At 43.8% G+C, this 19096-nt stretch overlaps 1 protein-coding gene across 1 annotated transcript; it reads left to right on the plus strand.

The window, feature by feature from the left end:
- The first annotated feature begins 8390 nt into the window (after positions 1–8390).
- LOC136099246 (opsin-5-like) lies at positions 8391–15600 on the plus strand. Its single transcript, XM_065833214.2, has 4 exons — positions 8391–8588; positions 12311–12604; positions 13212–13543; positions 14869–15600. The coding sequence occupies exons 1-4, from the start codon at positions 8516–8518 to the stop codon at positions 15214–15216; spliced, it is 1047 nt and encodes a 348-aa protein (XP_065689286.1). The 5' UTR covers positions 8391–8515; the 3' UTR covers positions 15217–15600.
- Positions 15601–19096: the final 3496 nt, after the last annotated feature.

The raw sequence follows: 19096 nt of genomic DNA on the forward strand, positions 1-19096 counted from the left end.
TGAATTCCCAATGTGAGTCCATTTAGAAATTAGTAAGAGTAAAATTAGCCAAATCGTAATATGAAAGAAAGTTGGTCTTCTTCTTAAAACTATTGTTGTATCACAATGGTACTGGGAGGCACAAGCCAATAATGGTGCTGCATTCTTACCAGATGCTGAGCAGAAATAGTAGATCAGTCAGAACTTGAAAAATGTAAAGTCTCAGTGGATAAATCAGAGGCAGAAAGCAGAAGGAAGTGACTTGATGAGTGTCACACAGTAGGCAATAGCTGAGCCAAAGAGTCCCATCAAGTTAATCTCTAGTGCCATCTGATTGCACCCTTGAACCCTCCTCCACTGTCTTCTGCACTGGATGCACAGCCATGCTCGCTTTGGTATCACACGCCTGCTCTGATGCATTCCCACCTTTGTGGAGAAGCTGGAAGAGGTGATAGAGGCGGGTGCACCATAGAATTTTGTCCTTCAAAGGAGCAAGGAGTGAGTCTAAATCAGCACTAAGTCATATGAAAAAGAGACAAAGAAGGAGGAGCAGAGCTGGGACTAGTCTTGAAGCTGATGAGACCCCTGAAGAGCTGATCTGAAGAGGGCTACAAGTTTGTTGAAGGATTTAGAGGGAAGCCATACAAAGAGCACCTAAAGTAATTTGGTTTGTTCAGCCTGGAGAAGAGGAGACTGAGGGGAGAGCTCATGGCAGCTACAGCTTCCTCACAAGGGGAGGAGGAGGGGCAGACACCAAACTCTTCTCTCTGGCAACCAACAACAGAACCTGAGGGAATGGCTGGAAGATGTGCCAGGGGAGGTTCAGGTTGGACATGAGGAAAAGGTTCTTCACCCAGAGGGTGCTGGAGCACTGGAACAGACTCCCCAGGAAGGTGTCACGGCCCCAAGCCTGACAGTGTTCAAGAAGAGACTGGACAACGTCCTCAGACACACGGTGTGAACTGTGGGGTTGTCCTGTGCAGGGGCAGGAGTTGGACTCCATGATCCTTGTGGGTCCCTTCCAGCTCAGGACATTCTATCATTCTATGACTTGATGATCTTCCTGCCTCCAGTGCTGCTGCAGGGATCTGGGCAGGTATGAGCCCAACCCTACACACCATGATCCCTGACTCCCAGTGGCATAATTGCTACTTTGTTGTTTCCAGGATTCTTCCGAGCTTAGGAAAACAGACAGTGAAGTCTTTGTTGCTACCATGCTGCGGTGACAGAGAATTGGAGAGTCTAAAATGATTCGATCCCTTCACTGGCTTTTTGGTTGCAGAGTGGTTGCAATGCATTGCTTCCCAGTTCATCCTTCTCTTTAGCCACCCCTGCTTGCAGTCGTATAGATGTGCAGAGGATGATGATGCAGAGCTACTGCAGAGGAATATCCTTGTGGTGGTTCTAGGTGGTCCATTCTACAAAATATATGACTTCTTCCCTTGGTCTGAATGGTACAAAGGAACCATAAATAAATGGAGTGCAGGACCAAAATGCAAAGGAAAATTCATGGCACCACCTCAGAGAAGCTTACTAACAAAAACTACTTTTAATAAATGGTTTAAAGTTTATTTAAGCTGCAAGCAAGTGTCCCCTCATGATTATTTGTGCAATATCCAGCATAACAGGACACAAATTTTTCTTTGAAGCCTTCAAAATGAGAAGATCAGTGCTGTTCATAGTACTGTTAAACTGAGGTCTTGGAACACTGTTACCACCTTAGAAACGATCAGTTTTGCATCATCGAAGTCCACACCATCGGCAACAGAATCATCAAATGTTTTGGGTTGGAATGGGCCTTAAGGGTCATCTAGTTCCTATCTCGCTGCCATAGGCAGGAACACCTTCCACTAGACCAAGTTGCTCAAAGCCCCATCAAACCTGGCCTTGAACACTCCAGGGATGGGGCATCCACAGCTTCTCTGGACGGCCTGTTCCAGTGTCTCACCACCCTCATAGTGAAGAATTTATTTCTTATATCTAACCTAAATCTCTCCTCTGTCAGTTTAAAGCCATTACTGCCTGTCCTATCACTACATGCCCTTGTAAAAATTTTCTTTCTGTGTTTCTTGTAGCCCCCATTTAGGTACTGGAGGCTGCTATAAGTTCTCCCTGGAGCGTTCTCTTCTCCAGACTGAATACCCCAGCTCTCTCAGCCTGTCCTCATAGGAGAGGTATTCCATCCCTCTCATCATTTCTGTGGCCTCCTCTGGATGCTCTCCAACAGGTCCATGTCCTTTTTATGTTGGGGGCCTCAGAACTGGACACAGTATTCCAGGTGGGGTCTTGTGAGAGAGATACATTTTATTCTCCTGTTTTCCTGACATAGTAGTGGTTTTCATTTTATGTTAGCACCTTATGGTGCCGTTTCCTTCCCACTCACAGTGTATTAGTGTCTGTCTTCTCACACCTTTGAAAGAAATAGCTACAACATGTTTTGTACTTGCATGTTGAATTAACCTTTTCGTATCTCATTACCATCTTGCCCTTCACACCTCATGCTATGTTTCTGCTTTGTCCTGTTTTCAGATTGCTTCTGAGTAATGGCTTTGATTTCAGATCTGGGAACTGTGAAAACAAAACCAAAAACAATCAACCAACCAAAAATCAAAACCAACAAACCAACAAACAAACAAAAACCCCAAACCAACCGAACAAAAACCAATGACTAAAAATTGTCCCTGAGACAAACGTTTTTTTAACAATTGTCCCTGGCCTGTTGCCCAGTTGAGAAGAGCTGGCTTGTCATGTCAGGGACATGACACATCTTGTCCTCTTCTTTTCACCTGTGCAGAATGAGTATCGATGGTTACCAGCTACAAACAAATGATGACGTTGTTTAATAAATGTGAGCTGCTGGTTTTAATTCCATTATATACTTACTAGTGCTAGTATGGAAGTTGTACAAGTTTTTGCTTCCTCATATTTCACTGCTATTTACTCTCTCCTCAAATTGTCAGTAGCAATGAACGAATCTTAAAAGTAAAGAAGAAATGAGATGTTAAGAAATCTTAGGATCAGTCATGTGTGTACAAATTGGTCTTGGGTTTGGAGTCCATTTTCTGCTCTGGGGTCAAACCCAGAATAACAGCTGCAACTCAGGTCTTCCTGGTGATTCTCCAACTGTGATGGTGGAGAACTGTACTCACTTTGGGTTAACCAACAGCCAAGTAGTAACTGTAAGAATTATTTTAGTGAAAGAGTAAAATTTATTAATACAAACTGGGTTCTCTAAGGATGAAGTTTCCTTCAGTTACTGTTGAGGGAAACTAGGGAGGTTAGTGTCCCTAGACCAAATTTAGATTTTGTAAATAATCCCTCAGATAATAACATGCGAGTCAGTGTAGACATCCAGAAGAAAACAATTTCCAAATTGCTATGCTTGAGGTTGCAAATACCAGCTTAAACAAGATCTGGTTGTTGAAAACATACAACTTCATGAGCAGACTCTGAGACTTCAACTTAAATGCTGATTCTGGTTTCTATAAATGGAGGTGAAAACTCGAAGCTCAGCTAAAGGTCTCAGCTCAAAGGTGAGCTTCTAAAATTAAGACTGTAAAAATAGACTAATAGTTTAATGGAAGGAAGTTGTAGGGATTCCTGAAGAATATGGTGAAGTTATGTCCTCCAACTAGTTTGAGAAAGGTGGGATTTATTAATGAAAAAGCTTGAATGTGCGTCATGGCAGACTTGTTTTGAAGCAAGAAGGCGGCACCCAAAAGGGACTGTCCAAATAGAGTGTTCTGCAGTACACTGCTCAGCTTGAGATCTCGGAGTCTTCACCAAAGAGAAGATTTGAACAGAACGAACAAACAGAAATAGCAAAGCCATGCTCTTCTTCTAAATGGTACGTTACTATTTTTGATATACATTAATTCTGTGCAGATATGGACATAGATGGGTATTTCTCTCCAGATATCAGGAGAGATCAATGATATTGATATATAGTACCAATATATTGTATCAAAACAAACAGGTACTCTTGGACCAAACATCTCCATACATTGAGACATTTTATTTTATTCTAAACTACCACATACTGGCAAACTGATAATTCAGAACAATTTGCTTGTTCCTAAAGATTTGGTTTTTTCTGTGGAAAGGAAGAATTAAGTTGTAGGATGTTGTAACCTGGTAGCATCAAGTAAATCAAGTAATTACATAACCCGTAGCCTGTCCATACCTTGTTTTATTGCACATCAACAATAGGAATTTGTTTTCTCTATATGTATATGTTTACATCAAATGTATACATATGGTCTCAGGGTGAGTTCTTATTTTTGTTCAAAGCTTCACATAGCCTTTCAGAAGTAAGTAGACAGCAACTGTATTCTTCCGTCTGTCTAATTTAAAGAGTACCTTCTTAAATTGAAGGGAAATTTCACAAAACAGTTCTAAAATCTGATCCCCCAAAATTGGGTCTGTCAAGATGTATAAACATCGACTGTGCTTTGGTTGTAAACAGATAATCTAGATTGATCTGATGTGCAGAAAGATAATGCTGGGTACAACGTGTTATTGTTAAATGACATATGAATAATGCACTGGATTTGGGATCAGTCAGCTCTTCTGGTTTTAATCATTTATTTTCTTTTCTTACATTTCGTAACTGAACTGTTGATGTAATCCTACCCCATGTGAATGCCAAGCTCCGGGTTTCACAATAAATAAAGTGCCATCTAAACCAGCATGAAATATCCACACATTCTAATCTAAGGTGCCCACAAAAGCTGGAAGAGGACTAGGCTCCTGCTGTAGCCAATGGGGTCTCCAGGGAGTAATTAAATTCTCAGCAAAATGTTTTAATTCTGCCTCTGGTTTCTCTTTGCTTGCCTGAAGAAATTTAATATCTTCTTTCAGTAGTGAGAGGATGGACCAGGCAACAAGTGGGAAAGCAGGAGATCTGGCTTGGATTGAGTGACATCAAGCCCCCTAACCTGAGCCCTCAGTCATATTTTTGTCAAGAATGGCCAAAAAGAAGCATTAGGTGAGTTGACTTCACAGGACAGGACAGGAAACTTTCCTGATAATTTTCTTTATGAGAATTATAAGCTCTATTTGAACACTAAAAATCCTTTAAAACATCCACTTTTCATCTAATGACTGCACCTTGAGGATCTTTTCTCAGCTAAATGTTTGCACCCACAGTAAGAGCAAAACCCACAGGCAATGTCTGTACAGTGTCACTTTCTCTTCGAAACTGATGACCTTACTGCCTGCTGGGAATGGTTGTGGGCCCATTTTAGCTGACCTCTGCCTGGAATGACTTAGGACAATGCTAGGTGGCCCAGCCCAAAACAGTGCCACAAACTCTTCTGTGAGTTTAACAAGGTAAACAGTCAAATTCCAGCCTCTTTGTGGTGATCTGGTGTTTGTTTACCAATATTATGATGTTATGTGCACTATATTGCATTGATTGACAGAATGCAGGAATCGTTTACTTTCTGTCACAGGATTTGCTGTGTCTTTTGCGGACTCTAGCAGGCATTTCTTCCCCACATTGGGACCAAATGGTAACCTCTCTTATTTGAACCGACTACAATGATTTGATTGAGCAATTTAAGACTCTCATTACTAGGCACACTTTGGGACATCTTATCTCTTCTGGCTTAGGCTTTTCTGCTAGAACTTCCTTTTATAATTCATATTATATATATCCTGCCTTCCTAGACTAAACTGATACTCACTTATATACCCAAGGCTTGAGAGGCCGTGCAGCAGCCAACCACATTCAGCTGACTATCTGCTGCTGAGGAGTGTTCGTTGAAGGACATCTGCACTGAACAGCTAATGAGTAGGTGCTTGGTCTCTTGAGTTAGGTGGTGTCGTTATTCAAAAACCATATCAGACTTTGAACGAGACCACAGAGAGGCACTGGAATGAGTTGCCCACAGAGGAACTCTACGTGTTGTAGAGTCTCCATCCTTAGAGATACACAAAACCCAACAGGACACAGCTTTGAGCAACCTGCTGTAGCTGATCCTGTTCTGAGCAGCAGGCTTGGACTAGATGATGTTCAGAGGTGCCTTCCAGCCTCAGTGATTCTGTGATTCTGTGTGTTCTTTTCTTTAGCTCAAGGTTTGGAACATCAGTCTCTCTTCACCCAGATAAGAGTCAAAGTCCCTCCTGCTCATTTTGTCTTTTCTCTACCCATAACTCATGCCTTCCTAGCTGTCCATTTTAAACAAGAACCTCACAACCTTTTTGTCTTACCTGCTCAGATTTTTCAGGCCAGCAATTTTTGTCATCAACTAGAATTTTATAAGCTCTGAAGAAGAACCGGTGAGCTATGCCATGTCATAGTACTTACCTGTGCCATGAATATGTGCAGACTCTGTTGTGCTTCTACTGACTTTGGAATAACATGGGATGGGTTGGGGGAATTTTTCAGAAGCATTTTTGCTGACTACACATAAGCCAGTCTCAGTCAAGAAATAGCTTAGCACAGGAAAATTATTTCCAAGGTTGTAAAATCTCTTGAAACCTCCACTCTGATAAGACTAGGAGGTACAGTATCTCTACTCTGATGGAAAAATAGACATTTCCCCTCTGCTCTCCTCTGCTAGATCTTCCCTATGTGCAGCTCCTGGGAGCAGGATTTGGGAACTAGAGCTTTGCTGTGGGCTAATGAAGCCACCTAACTCTTAGCAGTGCTCAGTCTCCTTTAAAAATAGTTTGTGTCTGTGACAGCAGAATTCGTGCTGAATTTGGTATGCAAGTTCTCTGCTGGAGGCAGATTTAGTAGGAACAAAACTTGTAACACCCAACATGCTGATGGTGGGGAATCCTGATGTGGGGTCCCAAATACAGGGATTTTGTTTCTCTGAAGTGATAACTACACCCTGAGCAGCACCTCTGCATCTTTCTTGATGCCCTAGCTGTTCATTCTAAAATATACTAACAACTTCTGGAGCAGGAGTTCACTTCAGCACCATACTACAGAGTTAGATACCATTTGTTTTCTCTCCCTCTAATTTTGTGAGTTAGGTGTGGACTGATCCAGCTTCAAGTGGAGAAACTACCTTTCTGTTATGGCATTTTCCTCATCCCAAGGCATCCATAATCTTCAGAATTTAATACTCTTACAGGAAAGAGTCTCTGAAACCAGTGGAGAGAACCAGTTTCTCCATTTCAGAGAGAATGGCTAAGCTTTTAGGACAAACATTCCCTGAGAAGGCTGTGAGTGCTACTGAGTCCTGTGCTATGAATTAAACTCCTCAAAGTCTTCAGTGCCCAGATCCCTGGTGTGGAAATCCCAGGCAGCTTCAGCAGAGAACAAGCCCAGAGACATTCAGCAAGGCTGAGGTGGCAGCAAATCTGTGCATGGCCAGTTTAGCTTTCTGGTGAAACTCAAAGCTTTTAAAGTCTCTCAGATTCCTAAGGATTTCAGAATTTAGGCTGGTACTGCTATACTTGCATGCCTAAATACCATCTAGATGGCACACGAGATACCTAGGGGATCCTTAGGATCCTTAGGGATCTTAAAATTCCCTATGTCTGAACAGAGTAAAATAGGCCAAGCAGAGAATAATGCTAATGCAGTTTAACATATGCAGGTGCTGGAATTAAATAATTTAGAATAGATCAGTTCTTCAGTGTGCTGGCTGGCTACTGCGGTAGCTAAAAGTCAACTTGATGGCATTGCAACTGCAGGGCTGTAAACTGTGTGCACCAAAATCAAGACCTGCATATGTAAATTGATAGATGAGCCTGTAACACATATTTGGAGCCTGGAGCAAAACTTCTCATTGTTTATAAAGACTGAGAGGGCATTATGGTGATTTCAGGCTTGGATATTACAAGGAGAAGGTAAACTTGGATGTGAGATGTTGCTCCCATAGCTTGCTGAGTACCAGCAGCGGAGTGTCAGTGGAGTGAACTCAGAGCTTGGTTCTGCCATGGAGCTCTGCAGCTGTGAGTACTGGACTGAGTATCCTCCAGTTCTGCCCTGAAGCAGCTCTGGAACTCCTGCCTTTGGCAACGTGACTTTGACCCTTTTGAACCCCTGCAGCAAACAGCTTTCCTCTAATACTTCGACATAGAAATCCACCATCCCAACCTCATACTTCCCATATGCAGCCATAAAGCTGGAAAACACAACTCCCAACATTCATTCCCCTTCCTGATCCCTCAGCTTGGATTTATTTACCGAGGCTACTGATGGTTGAACGACAATTGTTTTTTGCTCAGCAATGGCAGTCTGAGGGGATTTGCAGTGTGAAGTTGCTTTGACAAGCCAAGGAGCAGAGCAGTGCGAGAGGAGGGGGTGGGTGGAGAGATGCTCTGCCAGGCAGGCGGGATTGCTCCGGCAGTGGCTCTGCCTGGTTTTCACTCTGTCTCCCCAGGGAGGGAGCCTTGCTCTTCCTCTGAGCTTCTCCCCTGCCACACAGAAGGAGGGAGAGAGGAGAAGGCAGAAGGGTCTTTACACACAGCACCCAACTGCCCGGCTCACATCTGCAGCCGGCAAACCATGAGGAAGAGCCCCTTTGTGCCTACAATCACTGCACCTTTGATTTAAAACCTTCCACAAGGAACAATGGATGAGCAATACATTTCCAAACTCCACCCAGTTGTGGATTACGGAGCTGGGGTCTTTCTCCTGATCATAGGTGAGTTCTGCCTTCACAGCCTGCTTGTTTGCTTGAAGCCTAGGAGAGGACATACTGGGGATCCTCCATCCGTGCTGCGGTCAGTCAGAGGAGGCTGGAGGGAAATGATAGAACATCTATTTCCACACAGGTTCCCCTGCTTAGTGCCTTCGGGTCGGATGGATGTGAGGATTAATCTTTGTGTTCAGATTTGCAATCTTTTGTTTTGTTGCTGAAGACTTGGCCAGCACAAGTTTGCCTCTCTGGTGTCACAAGGATTCAGAATAAGTTGTCTTATATTTTATCCTGGCATCTCAGTCCTGTGAATTGAGAGATGAGGCAGCCGGTTTCATGGGACTGATAAGGGGAGAGCAACTTTGGTCGAATCTTTGGGGGGAGGGAGGTGTCACTATGCATGAAAAGCAGCTGTGTCTTGGTAGGATAAACTGGTATTAAATAGCAAAGCGTTTCCAAATAGCAGTTCTGATGTTTATTTAATGACCTGTTTGCCCTGCTGAAGGCAGATTTACAATGAAATACGGGTGAGGGTATGTACAGTCTGCTCCAGCATGACTTCAGAAAAGCATTTTCTCCCTTGTCTGTTTGCTGCATGTACCCAGGTGATTTGTTTACTCTTGGTGCAGATTTGGAGAGGAACTGAATTGGGTTAGGCATGCAGTCCAACTGAATTTTGCTGAGATGGAAGTACCTTCCTCCCTTCAGCTCATTTGAAAACCCCAGTTGAGACACATTTAAGAAAGACAAACATATATTTCTATGTGGTTTAATAGAGAAGCTTTGGGCAGCAATGCTGGAATTGAGCATTTCACATCTCGCCCATGTTTCTCCACACACTGTACTGTCCCTTCAGCTGTGCTGACAGCAGAAAGTACAACTCAGAGTGAGAAAAATCTCCAAAACAATGAATTTTTTCTTTTAATGCCAGCTGTTTTCTCACACAAGAGGAAGCACATAGATACAGTTCAGAGTTTTCTCCTGTGCTGTCCAGCAACCTCACAGGCAACAGGATGGAGGAGAATAGCATCTGTCAAAGTAAAATTAAGGCTGGGCCGGAATGCCCACCCATGATGACTGAGTTCTACTCCCTACATTTTGCACGGTGATTAGAGTTCTCACAGAAGAAAGTTAACTGGGTTGATTTTGCTCCTGAAGCCTGAGGATGTCCCAGTCTGCCGCTGTCTTTTGGCAGGAGAGTGATCTTCCCACCCAGCCACAGGTTGCTGTCTGTCAGCAAGAGGCCCCGTACCACGCGACCGTGGGCATCTCTGTGTGTGCAGACACAGAGCTCTTGAGAGCTCAGGGGACCCTTCAAGCATATCCAGAGGTACCAAGTGAATGTGTGTGGTTAGAAAGTGAAGGAATGAGGGATGTGGGGTCTCAGATTTGTACATCTCTTCAGTTCAAGGCTTTCTCTTGGCACCTCTGCACATCCTTGGGTTTATGGCAATGTATTTATTCTGTTTTGCTGCATGTGCCTTTATTAATTAATCTGTGGGCACTTTATTGTGGGGCATCAGTGGGCAAATGCATCCTTTCTGCTTTCACAGCACCAAGGGAACATGACAGAAACTATTGCTGTTTCCCTACTTCTGACTTTAGAGGACAGATTCTTAGGAAGGTAGCTCCAGCACAATGCTCACTTGAAAGAAAAAATGAGTTGTTTGCCATGTGTACTTTTGACACTGTTGTCATGAATGCTTTGGAGCCCTATGGCATATCTGAGTAACGTATGTCTGACAGGTACTTTTACAAAGCAATCTCTGGTCTGTTGCGTGCTGCTGGCTAAACAATTTCTATGGTCTGGTCTCACTGACTCAGAGACCACCAGAACAGTGTGGGTGTCGGAACTGCAGCACATTCTGATTCTCAGTTGCTTGACCAGCCACCACATGTTTACTGTCAAGGCAGCTCAGAGCCAAGGAGGCTGGTGCTGGGGCTTCACTGGAAGATCCATTGCAAAGAGGATCACAGAATAGTTTGGGTTGGAAAGGACCTTCAAAGCTCATCTGATCTACCCCTCTGCCATGAGCAGGGACATCTTCACCCAGATCAAGTTGCTCAGAGCCCCGTCCAGCCTGGCCTGGGATGTCTCCAGGGATGGGACATCCACCACCTCTCTGGGAAACCTGGGACAGTGTTTCACCACCATCAGTGTAAACAATTTCTTCCTCATGTCTGGCCTGAATCTTCCCTCCCTTAATTTAAAACCATCACCCTTTGTCCTATTGCAACAGGCCCTGCTAAAAAGTCTGTCCTCATATTTCTTATTGGCTCCTTTTAAGCACTGAAAGCCCACAATAAGGTCTCCCTGGAGCCTTATCTTCTCCAGGCTGAATACCCCCAACTCTCTCAGCCTGTCCTCCCAGCAGAGCTGTTCCAGCCTTGGATCATTTCTGTGGCTTGTCTGGCCCCTCTCCAACAGGTCCATGTGTGTCCTGTGCTGAGGGCTCCAGAGCTGGACACAGAACTGCAGGTGGGGTCTCACCAAAGCAGAGCAGGGGAGCAGAATCACCTCCCTTCACCTGCTGGCCAGGCAGGAAGGCTTTGGGAAGTGGAGGGCACCAGGTGGGAGGAGGAGACAAATGAGTAGGATAGGTGGAGTTCTTCAGTAGGATGGAGATGTAAATGAGGATATTACCAGGGAAAAATGGAGCTGGATAGTTCCATTTTATTTGATAGCATGTTGTGCAAGATACTGTAAGAGTAGAGTGAATGAGTACAAACTGTTCACATGATAGGAGCCTCAGTGAAATAGGTGGGATACACTGCATGGAGAGGGGGGTGTGAGATAGAAGTAAAGAGCTATAATGTGACAAGGGACAAGATACGGTCTACTATTTATATGACGAAATTTCCCCCAATTGGTAGGGCTGGCCAGCCCTACAGGAGGCTGTGAACAGAAATCTGAAGTGTTCTGTGCTCTCATAGGTCCATAGTGGGAACACAGCCTGACAGGGAATTCCCTGCCTCGCAAGAAAGCAGGAATTGAAACCCTAGAGCCAACCGAAGCAAAACCACAGGTGCCGTGGTGAGGATGCTGAGCTGTGTAGCAGCTCTCAGAAATGCCATCTAGGTGACATTTCTTATCTGCTATGTAAGAGAATGAGTTTCCTTGCCATGAGCTGAAGTACCAGGTTTCATAGCAAAGCACAGCAGATACACACTAGTGTGTTTGCACAGCATCAGCACAGCATAGCTGGAGAGACCTTATTGTAGCCTCTCAGTGCTTAAAAAGGGCTGATAAAAAAGATGGGGACAGACTTTTGAGCAGGCCCTATTGTGATAGGACAAGGGGTGATGGTTTTAAAATAAAGGAGGGGAGATTCAGGCCAGACATGAGGAAGAAATTGTTTACACTGATGGTGGTGAAACACTGGCCCAGGTTGCCCAGAGAGGTGATGGATGCCCCATCCCTGGAGACATCCCAGGCCAGGCTGGACGGGGCTCTGAGCAACCTGATCTGGGTGAAGATGTCCCTGCTCATGGCAGGGGTTGGACTGGATGAGCTTTGAAGGTCCCTTCCAACCCACACTATTCTGTGATTCTGTGATAGTGATGACCTGGGAGATGCTGAATTAGGGCTAGTCTCCCAGTCTGTCTTGTTTTGTAGACTTTAGACCCAGGCTAGTGACTGGTATTTTCCACATCCTTTGTATAGATAAGCATTTCACAGTTGTGTTAACTATGTGATAGTATTGTCTGTGCTGACTCTTCTCTTTCAGCCATCCTCACAGTCCTCGGAAATTCAGTTGTCCTTGCTACAGCTGTGAAACGCTCTTCCCTCCTGAAGTCACCAGAGCTGCTTACTGTCAACCTGGCAGTAGCGGATATTGGAATGGCCATCAGCATGTATCCGCTGGCCATTGCATCTGCCTGGAACCACGCTTGGCTGGGAGGAGATGTGTCCTGCATCTATTATGCCCTGATGGGATTCCTTTTTGGCGTCTGCAGTATGATGACCCTGTGTGCCATGGCTGTGATTCGATTCCTTGTCACCAATTCATCCAAATCTAACAGTAAGTAATTATGTCTCTGGTAAATTCAGAATGGTGCATTTGGGCTATTAAGCTCAGAAAGGTCCTTTGCAGAATATGGCCTGGAGTATGAGTTCAATAACTGGAGCAATAAGCCTCAACTTCTAGTCCAATATCAATCCTCTAATGCTCCTAGAAGGTTCTGATTAAATTCCTACTTAAACAATGAGGCTTCTTACTTCTCACTAATACCAAGCGAAACTACCTGAAGGAGCACAGCCCAAATGTTTTGCTGGACCAGACTGTCTCAGATTGCTATTTGTGTGCAAGAAGACATAATGAACCTTGAGAGGAAAGAGTGTTCTCCTGGCATTCCTGGGCTGGGAACATGGTACATTATGGGTCAACTTGTTCTTGTAAAGCTCCCTGACTTGCCAAACTTTAGATCAGCGCAGAGGGCTGTACTCAGGTCTCACCCAATCCATGGGCACTTTCTGTTATGTTTCTCAAGAAGACCAAATGTTAGGGAACTGCAGCAGCATCCCAGGCATATTTGTAGCCACCATCCTTCTGTTGGAGAATGAGTTATGGCAAAAAATGTGTGGCTGAGATGCCATCCATATATGCTTGCTCTTCCTCTTTCTTGCAGGTAGCAAAATCACCAAGAACGCTGTTCGCTTCGTGATTACTTCCATCTGGCTCTACTCCTTGCTCTGGGCCATTCTGCCCTTGGTAGGCTGGGGCTACTATGGCCCCGAGCCATTTGGCATCTCCTGTACAATAGCCTGGAGCAAGTTCCACAACTCCTCCAATGGCTTTTCCTTCATCCTGAGCATGTTCCTCCTGTGCACGGTCCTGCCTGCCCTGACCATCGTTGCCTGTTACTTGGGAATCGCCTGGAAGGTTCATAAAGCCTACCAAGAGATCCAGAATATCGACAGGATCCCTCACGCAGCTAAACTGGAGAAGAAGCTGACACTGGTGAGTTATCTCGCTGAAAAGAGCCTGAAGTAATCAGGAGCTTGCAGAGAACCGGCTCTGCTTGTGCGTGGCACATGATGACCCTTCATTGCTTTTGGCTAATGTTGACCAAAGAGATGTGGGATCTAACCCATGCTCTGCACTCCTCAGAGAAGCAGGGGGCTCCTGGGATCTGTGTCATTACAGTAGTGTGATCAGGATAATATATTGTAGGTACAACGCAGCCTGTTAAACCTTCCTTAGGGCAGTTGCACCGATGATTTTCACAGACATACAGATTTCCAGTCATGCTGGAACAGCTGTTAAATCCACTCACATTGTAGTTGGGGTGCAGGTCTTATTCTGTCATCCAAGATATTTTTGATTGACTGAGGGGGTATTCAGAGTGAGAGCTACATAGACATTCTGTATGGAAACAAGATTTTTTGATATAACTTTTTTTTTTTTTTCTCCAAATAGCACTTCAGCTGCTCATTTCTTGTGGAAAAGCTGAATTTACCCAGCTTTCTAGATGCCAGTGTGTTGATAGGCTGTACTGTCTGGTTGGGCTGTGTCTCCCATGACATAGCACAGCCAGAGTCAGGGAAGGAAATGAAAACAACAACTGCCTCATTAAAAAAAAATAATCAAAGTGTAGATCTGCAAGGTGGGAATAAAAGCACCAAAAAAATAAAGCCCCTCAGTTCCAGAAGGACAGGGAACTGCTGGAGAAAGTCCAGTGCAGAGTAATAAAGATGATGAAGGGAGTGGAGCATCTCCCATGTGAGGAAAGGCTGAGGGAGCTGGGGCTCTTTAGCTTGGAGAAGAGGAGACTGAGGGGTGACCTCATTAATGTTTACAGATATATAAAGTGTGAGTGTCATGAGGATGGAGCCAGGCTCTTCTCGGTGACAACCAATGATAGGACAAGGGGTAATGGGTTCAAACTGGAACACAAGAGGTTCCACTTAAATTTGAGAAGAAACTTCTTCTCAATAAGGGTAACAGAGCCTGGACCAGGCTGCCCAGGGAGGTTGTGGAGTCTCCTTCTCTGGAAACATTCAAACCCACCTGGACACCTTCCTGTGTAACCTCATCTGGGTGTTCCTGCTCCAGCAGGGGGATTGGACTGGATGATCTTTCGAGGTCCCTTCCAGTCCCTAACATTCTGTGTGATTCTGTGTGTATGCACTGTCTAGTGTCACTTGTGCTCATGTCAAACACAGCAAGCATAAAGTTTTTGGTTATTTCAGCTGTTTCAGGTGTGGTTTCATCCACACACCACATGCCTGAGCATCAGGCCCTGTCAGTGCAAGCTGGCAACTGAAGCCCTGTTTCCCTTGCAGATGGCCGTGCTCATCTCAGTTGGGTTCCTGAGCTCGTGGACACCGTATGCAGCAGCCAGCTTCTGGTCCATATTTAACTCCAGCGACTCCCTACAGCCCATCGTTACGCTGCTGCCCTGTCTGTTTGCCAAATCTTCCACGGCGTACAACCCTTTCATTTATTACATTTTCAGCAAAACTTTCCGTCGTGAAATTAAGCAGTTGCAGTGTTGCTGGGGCTGGCGGGTTCCTTTCTTCAGCACTGACAACTCGGCTGAAAATCCGGTGTCGACGATGTGGAGCGGGAGAGACAACGTGCGTCTCTCCTCAGCTGCGAAGGTGGAGAACCAGGGAGCCGCAACCCGCTGAAACGCAGCGATGGTTTCACAACGCAGGTCAAAACTTGGACTCACTCATGGGTCCAAATGAGTAGGAATTCACCAAGTGGGATTGCCAAATAGAGAGGTTTAAGTATATATTTTTAAGCAATTCTCGAATATTATCTTTAAGCTATATAACAAAATAAACCACTATTTTTTTTTGAGAATTTCCACTTAAGAGGAAATAGATTTCCTCCATATATTATGACAAGTACAGAGGTTTAAGCATATATTTTTAAGCAACTCTCAAATATTGTCTTTAAGCTACACCAAAAAAAATATCTACAATTACCACTTTAGAGGAAATAGGTTTATGTACTAAACATCGAAAGCATATAAACTAAACTTATTTTCAGGGAAACAGCTATAATTAAAAGAGGACTATTATTATTATTATTATTATTATTATTACTACTACTATTACTATTATTACTATTATTACTATTTTTACCTTTTAATGCCATCTATCTGCAAACTTGTGGCTCTGTCATTAAAACAGCAATCAGATAAAACTGTAGGTTGAACACGAAGTATTACCCAATAAACACAACTGAGAGTGTAACTTTCCAGTAACACAGGCAGAAAACGATATGGGTAGCAAGAAATAATCACTACCAGGAGAAGATGATGAAGTGGCTGGTAGCAAATTATAGAGATCAACAGTTCCTTGCTTCATATAATGTAATTCCAGCTCCTCAAGACATGAGTTCAAATGTTAGCTGAGCAGCCTCGGTCTGCAGAGGTTCGGCAGGAAGGCAGCAGTCAGTGAATGATGTTGTCTGCATGTCACAAATAGCACAAAAAGTAAAGGAATCTCTTAGCTAAAGGAACTGTGCACTTATGCTGTTGCTTGCCGAGACTGGGGAGCTTATTTATACTTAAAAATATCTCAAGGTGGGTGTCAGGAGGATGGACCAGGCTCTTTTCAGTGCTGCCCAACGACAGGATGAGGGGCAGCGGGCATGGACTGAAGCACAGAAGGTTCCGTCTGAATATGGGGAGAAACTTCTTTACTCTGAGGTGCCAGAGCCCTGGAACAGGCTGCCCAGAGAGGCTGTGGAGTCTCCTTCTCTGGAGACATTCAAACCCACCTGGACACATTCCTGTGTGATCTGCTCTGGTGAACCTGCTTTAGCAGGTGTATTGGACTGGATGATCTCCAGAGGTCCCTTCCAACCCCAACCATCCTGTGATTCTGTGCTATAACAGCTCTGCTACCATTACAGCTGTCAGAGCATTTGTTTTCTGGAGGAGGATTCTGTATAACACACCAAAAGACATCTTCAGGACAACCTGCCCGGCAGATCCTGCAGATGCTGTCCCAGCTCTGATTGCTTTGGTGTGAGCTCCTGAGACACCAAGTTCTGCATCGGCTGGAGCACCAACACAATTACAACAGAGAAGGGAATTTGCTGATCAACTTTAAAGAATATGTACAACCATAATGTCATCCTGCTAGCCGGTTTTTAACCAGAGAGATTCTGAGGTGGAAAAGATGAGCTCCTACAATTTAAATCGCTCGCTCTCTGACTCTTTGTGATATTAAGGGACATAAACATCTCTCTAGGGTATGAAATGTACAAAATATGGCTTGAGAGCTGCAGTGGTTCTTGCTTCCCCTGCTTACTCAGCTGATCACATCTATCATCTTTGTATTAGTTTCGGTTAAGACAAGAAGAGGTAAATCATGGGCAGATTTGGCGCAGATTTTAAACAACAATCTGAAACGATAGTGAAAGGACTTTGAGTTCTTGAAAACTTCTAGCGCACTCAAACCCTAATAATTACTTCTGAAATCCTAATAATTAGTTTCATTTTCTAAACTACAGCTAAGGCAAAAAACAGGATTAAAAGATAGGCTTGAGCACTTCTGTGGCTATGAGAATTTATTTCTCTGTGGAGTCTGGATTACAAAAGAACAAACAAAATGAGAGCTAAGACGTACACTAAGGTGCACAGATTTATTACCAAGTCGGGCTTTAGGAAACTTTAAGGACCAGTAATGTGAAAGGGGAGCTTATGAAAGATGAAGGAAAGTATTTGGGAAGAGGAGAAGAGGCAGGAGAGTGTTAGGAAAGTGTGTTCCTGGGGAGGGCGAGGAGGTGGCAGAAGGAAATGTGAAAGGGATGATAGAGTAAAGAAAAGAGGGGTCAGAGGAGTGTGGAGAAAATGTTAACACACTGCAAAGGGATTTGTTATGGTGAATGTCAATTATCAGCATCTTTAAAATATAACCTGAGAGGAAAATTAAACTTCTTCCATCTCAAAGGTTTTGTTTTCGCTTAGGCAGTTGCTTGATGTTTAAAATAAACAGCAAAATATAAATTCCCATCTGCTAATTGCAGACTTGTGAATGGAACAATGACATGCACATTAATAACGCAATGTAACATGAAAAATTTAGGAGCAGAACAGGTCCACATCCACTTGTAAATGCTTTTAAAATTTATGTAATATGAAAAATATGCCACTCCACGATACAGACAAAATCTCTGTAAAACCAAAAGACCTGTACATTTATTGAGTATCATACCTTAATAGCCTGATCTATTACCTGTTTATGTTTTTCATTTTCGAAAATCAAAGTCCAGGTGTTTGTGTAACAAATATGGCTCAAACCTTTTTCATTTTACAGACTCAGGGGGAAGCAAATCCAAACTTCCCCAGTAGAGACTCTGAATTTTAGATGGTTTTATAATGAAAGTTGAAAAGGCAGGGCTGCCCTTGAACCAGAGACCTAGGAAAGCACATATAGCATTAACGTCAGGGGGCTAGTTGTTTTTTCTTACATTTCATGAAGTTAATTTACGGTCAGATTATAAGTAATTTCATGGTATTTCCTGCCCAACCCTGGCCTGTGTTGTCAACTAAGTGATCTTCTAAGGCACTGAAACAGAAAGCACTTATCTCAGGAGTCAATTTGGGCATCTGAGTTTTTAAAATCACCAGCACACTCATCTCAACACAAATATTTGAGGTTAAAAACTCCAAGAACATCTAACTAACCCGCTCACATACTGGCAGTTATCTCAGCAGGCTGTGGAAGTTTACAGGGTGGAAATCTGCATCTGAGTGAGCCACCTTTGGCTCCTTCCTTTCCATTGAGGATAAACACAGCTCCCTACTCAGGCGGTGACATATCAAGTTAAATAACACAACAGGCTGCCCAGGAAAGTGGTGGAGTCACCATCCCTGGAGGGATTTAAAAGGCGTTTAAATGAGGTTCTTAGGGACGTGGTTTAATGCTAGATTTAGGTTATGGTTGGACTCGATGATCTTGAAGGTCTTTTCCAACCGAAATGATTCTATGGTTCTAACTACCACTCTGATTTGCCTTAAAATAAATTGGAATTTAGTGCCTTATGTTAAAAAACCTTGTAGACAGTCTGTCCATCTAGGCAAAGGAATAACAGAATTTGATCACTTCTGTTAAGGGTCAATTTTCTGTCTGTAAAATTAAATATGACTAATTTCAGAACAAAGATCAATTACTTCAGGGAGGTCATTATTCCAGCAGTTAGAGCACGAGGCTCACACTTCAGAGACCTGGTTCCACTTGTGTTTTTCCAGTAATAGTGTGTGACTTTGGGGAGAACACTTAAGCTTTGCCTTAATTGAGTTGGACTAGATGATCTTCAGAGGTCCATTCTAACCCCAACCATTCTGTGATTCTGTGTTGTATCTTCTGTTACCCACACAATAGAGACAGTCTTGCTGCTGACCACTGTAAAGCACCGACTGATGAACAGCTTAACAGAAGTGCAAAAGCACCAATCCTGAGGGCTGTGAAACACTAAGAACGAAAAATGGATTCCATTCCCTCACCAAAATTTGTCCTCTGTAGGATCTATCTGCCACACTGGGAAGGT

The sequence above is a fragment of the Patagioenas fasciata genome, chromosome 3, assembly GCF_037038585.1.
Source record: "Patagioenas fasciata isolate bPatFas1 chromosome 3, bPatFas1.hap1, whole genome shotgun sequence".
Lineage (NCBI taxonomy): Eukaryota > Metazoa > Chordata > Aves > Columbiformes > Columbidae > Patagioenas > Patagioenas fasciata.